Below are 4,494 nucleotides of genomic sequence, written 5' to 3' on the forward strand. Positions count from 1 at the left end.
TTTGCAAACAAAAAAGTGGCGATAGAATGAATCCGTTGTCAAGGTACACTTTAACATGATTATGCGAGTTACAACAATTTTGCAAGAATTGATCTGAATTTCAACCTCCCATCCAAACAGTAATCGCTTTTTGTGGCTAACCTTTGTGTGTTTTTTATCTTGGAGTGCAGCAATTTAAATTGTCTCTCACGAGTCCACAGAAGTCGAAATGTTAACTCCGATTTGTACAAGCCACCCTCGTTTTCAAAGCGAGTCTGGGGGTGCAGTAATACTTATGCTAATTTGTTTTGAACCGTAAGTTGTCACAATAAACTTTGCATTTATTTCTTAACGCTTGAAATGCTTTGTCAGTCACTGAAGACGTCTTAAAATTATGTGACCTTCGTTTGCTCATTAAAAACGCTAATCCAAGCATAATTTTCACGCAAGACAATTGCAATATTAGAAGTCACAGTAGCTTTTTTGTTAAACGTTTTCTCATATGTTTATTGTTCCATTACGTTTTTAAGCTTTATTCAAATAGGACGAGCTTCTTCAAGAGATCGATGTTTTTGATAATCCCGCTACATAATTTTGACATAGATTTATGTCCGTCGAAAGCAAACTGATTATGACGTTCCAGAGTCAAGTGTTTTTGGCGACGTATTGCAATGGATTTAAATCATTTCCGCTTGTTTAGTGTCTCTGGATAAAACTAATTTTGCCTTATTAGTCTTACCTAGTTAACTCGACCGCACAATAACGATCTATTTTGGAATTTTGAGATGACTTCTAAAGAAGAGGAACACATTCAAACTCCAAAAGAACTTCTGTTAGCGTTGAAAGCAGAAATGGTAAGTCGATCGATTCATTTAATATATGAGCGAAGCAAAACTCATTTACTTATAACTGATGTTGTCTACAACATAATGTTGCAATGTAATTATAACTTGTGTAAGATTGTTTAAAATCGTTCTGCTATCTAAAATATCAAATTACTTTTGGAAAACTTTGCAAAACCATTTTAAGTTTTTACCAGTCAACAACAAATACTCCTAGAGCGGTGGATAGACTATTTTGTTAAACAAGTTGAAACAAGGAGCGTCTGAAAAAGCAATTAAAACTGTATTTTAATGAAACATCGATTTACCGGCAAAGCTTAAATCAGCTTCAAGTCGACAACAGTTATGTTTCCGCCAAAGGAAAATAATAGAGTATCAAAACAGAGCTTTCGTTTGGAAAGAAATCCTGTTTAATTGATCTCTTCTTATCCACAAGCAAACAAAGGCTGACAAAATTTGCATTCTCGTGAACACAAAGCAGGTTTGTGTATAGTGCCAAAAATGCCATGACTCGACTTTTTCGTAAATTTTGTTACCAATGAATACTTTCACTTCTCAATTTTAACAATTTGCATTTGTTTCGTGATAAAAATTAGGAAACGAAAGCATTATTTATCGATGATGTCTCTGGCATGTTAAGAAAATATTCGGAGACCTCCTGAAAATGGGGGAGCACCTATGACCTCCAACACGCAAGATGTCCATACAGATCTGCGCCATTCAAAGAATTCACCCAGCTTCATCAGTTGTTGTTTTGGTAAATTTCGATTGGAGTGAAATGAAATCTTTACTTCTAAAGTTATATTTTTTGACATTGTCTTAATTCGGCTTCCTTTTGCAAGACATCTTGAAAGTGACTAAAACTGGGGCAACGAATCAAGCCTGTTTGTTTTTACGGTCTGTTGAGGAGAGCTTGCTTGGGGCGCTCTATGGCTTTCGCATGAAAGAGACAAATGATTGCGTGCAAACCAGCATATAATTGAGAAGAGAAACAGTTTCCCTTTGTTGTTGTCAATAAATTCCTTCACCGTTCAATGATGACCCTTGCTCTTTCAAGTTTTTGTTAATCTATATATTGTTGATTAGATTTTTTACTAGCATCCAAGCGAGTTACAAGTTACTAGTCAATCATGTAACATCCCTTGAAAAGTCCCAATATATATTCTGGCAAGTTGCCTTCCTGCCTTCCTTGAGGAAATGTTTCGTAAACCATTTTTAAAAAATACTATTTAATTTATTACAGGAACTTAGTTTTGTTTCCTAGGGTTTTTCGCTTTTATTTCGTCTCGTCTTTTGAACTTAAGGACGTTCGCGCTAATTGTTTGTGCGCAACGTTACTGCGCAGGTAACGCGACTGTAATATGTCACGTAGGTCACGTATTACTTCGAGCATTAGTGAAGTTGAGGTTTTAAAACCTTTGCAAAAACCGTGGACGATAAGTCTTGCACAGCGTTGGATCAGAGAAGATCGTGATCAGTCAAAATTGATTTAAAATATTTATGAAAGTCAAGTAGACTACTGCACGACTGATATTCGCGAGGTTTTATCAGTCGTGCACTAGCCTTCTTGACTTCCATACAAATTTTTCAAGCATCAGTTAAAATAACATGGCGACAAAAACGCCGAGGAAAAAATTCCAGGCCAGCAAAAGAATGGCACATTTATTTCCGAATCATCATGAAACTTTAAAGAGAAGTGAGCAGGAGGATGGAAAAGCTCTGGAAAAGGTAGCTGATCGAGTAAACTAGTGGCTGAAAGTTTGGAAAACTCGAGGACGAACCGTTGCGTAAATTTAATGGGGCTGTTTCTTTTTAATGTTTTTATTACCCTACGAACTTAAGTTCAAAGTGAATGCATGTTTTTAAAGTTCTTTTCCTTTACTTTCGTGAAAATTGAGCAGTATTTTCGTCCTCGTCCCTTGAATAGTGTGGACCTGCGTGGAAACAATCAGCGATTGAATTTCACAAAAAAACACACTCCAGAGGATGAGCATGACGGCAATGGAGAGATATTATACAAAACACCAACCAAATGAAGATGACCCCTGCTTAAAACGTCGTTGCTATGCTCGAGAAAGGTTTTTTTTTCGGTAAAAACCTTTCATCTCTTCAACGATCGATCCTCTCTTGGGTTCCAGTCCTTGCCCGACAGGTCACGCAAAAGCGTGACAAACGAACTTTTCCAAGAGCTTTGCAAAATCACATCGACTTTACTCGTTCAGATCATCGGTGACCCCTATTTTTTAAATCATAAATCACTTACTTTACTTACTATCTACAAAATATGATGAAATCAAAAAATTCTCACCGTAAGAAGTTATCTTTTTTTAACATTTTCTTTCCTCGTGCCATCGAATTCCAGTAGTGGTTGCAACGGATTGAGCTTACGAAAACGCTCGTCGAGGATGAACTCTACTGTTTACCACATCCCTAGCGGCATACAATTATCTAAAAATCTCACTCCTAAAAACCTATGCACGGAAACTTTCACTCCAACGGTTTATTTTTATGATTTTCGATGGATGAGCAGATGAGCCTACATCTCGCTATTATGACCGATTTCTCGAAATTAAGGCGTTTTTCCACTACCATTTTCTCCGAAACAAAGTCGGTGACCCCCATTTTTTTTTTCATTTTAGGAGTAAGTACTTTATGACCTAACTCTAGGCGAGAAATTAATCTCACCGTAGGAAGATTTTGGCGCGAACGTCCTTAATTAGCCACAATCAAAATTACCTTAATACTTTTTGTTTGTTTCTGCAAAATGTTGCGTAAGAATTGCTTCCAGTTTCTCTTGGGACCATTGTAGGTCCTAAGAGAAAATAAAAACAATGCTTCTGCTTGTGAGGGACAAACAAAGAGTATTATGGTATTTTTGATACTGGCTAATAGCAAAGGCGATTCTGTCATGAATATGTAAAAAGTTTCGAATATAGGTCAAATATAATTTATTCTCGTTGGCAGCTAATTTGCAAGGTTTTCTGTTTCAAGGGGACGCTTGTAATAATCAGATTGTTGAATATTGTGGTATTTTTAGAGGACAATTCGCTATTTTCACCAACGCGTCATATACTGTTCGTTTTGGGAGTTCTTTCCATGACAACCATAGAATGCTATTTCTGACAATTGTAGCCTGCGAAATTGGCAGAAATGGATATTTTGCCGGCACGGACCAGAGGACTGGGTCCGGTTGTCTGATGGGGATTATGGGTAATTTGTCGTACAAGTAGTGAACCGTTAGGGATTTGAATCAGTCTAGGTTCAGCTTTCTTCGCCTACTTTTTTTTGTTGTTGTTGTTAACTTTTCCCCTTAACCTCCATGGGGTAGTGGCACTTGCATGGGGTTTGGAGAATACGTTCCGTCATTCTCGAAGGGTTTTGAGTTTTCGAATCCGGCAGGTGCCCCGTGTACTTTAGGAGGTCAGTACCATCAAGTATGCTAACGTATTGTTATGCTGGAGCGGAGTTTGTATGCATATGGTAAGCAAAATAAACCGGCTTGTGGCGCTTGCTTTCTTACATACCCATGTATCTACACAGTTGTGTTGTGATTGAGTTAGTCGTGTTGTGTCTGATTGGGTAGTGGAGTCAAACTTGACCAGTTTAATGAAGCATAACACTTTTCCAAGAGGAAACTACTTGGGAAGTTCTTATTTAAAAAGCCTTCAAAATC

At 37.4% G+C, this 4,494-nt stretch overlaps 1 protein-coding gene across 1 annotated transcript in view; it reads left to right on the top strand.

Annotated features, from left to right (window-relative positions):
• The first annotated feature begins 397 nt into the window (after nt 1-397).
• Nucleotides 398-4,494, top strand: part of LOC137985337 (uncharacterized) — a 9,436-nt gene continuing 5,339 nt past the window's right edge. Inside the window, exon 1 of the mRNA XM_068832924.1 lies at nt 398-833. Coding sequence (XP_068689025.1) covers nt 765-833 — 69 coding nt within the window. The 5' untranslated portion in view covers nt 398-764. The remainder of the gene's footprint in view (nt 834-4,494) is intronic.

The sequence above is a fragment of the Montipora foliosa genome, chromosome 14 (assembly GCF_036669935.1).
Source record: "Montipora foliosa isolate CH-2021 chromosome 14, ASM3666993v2, whole genome shotgun sequence".
Lineage (NCBI taxonomy): Eukaryota > Metazoa > Cnidaria > Anthozoa > Scleractinia > Acroporidae > Montipora > Montipora foliosa.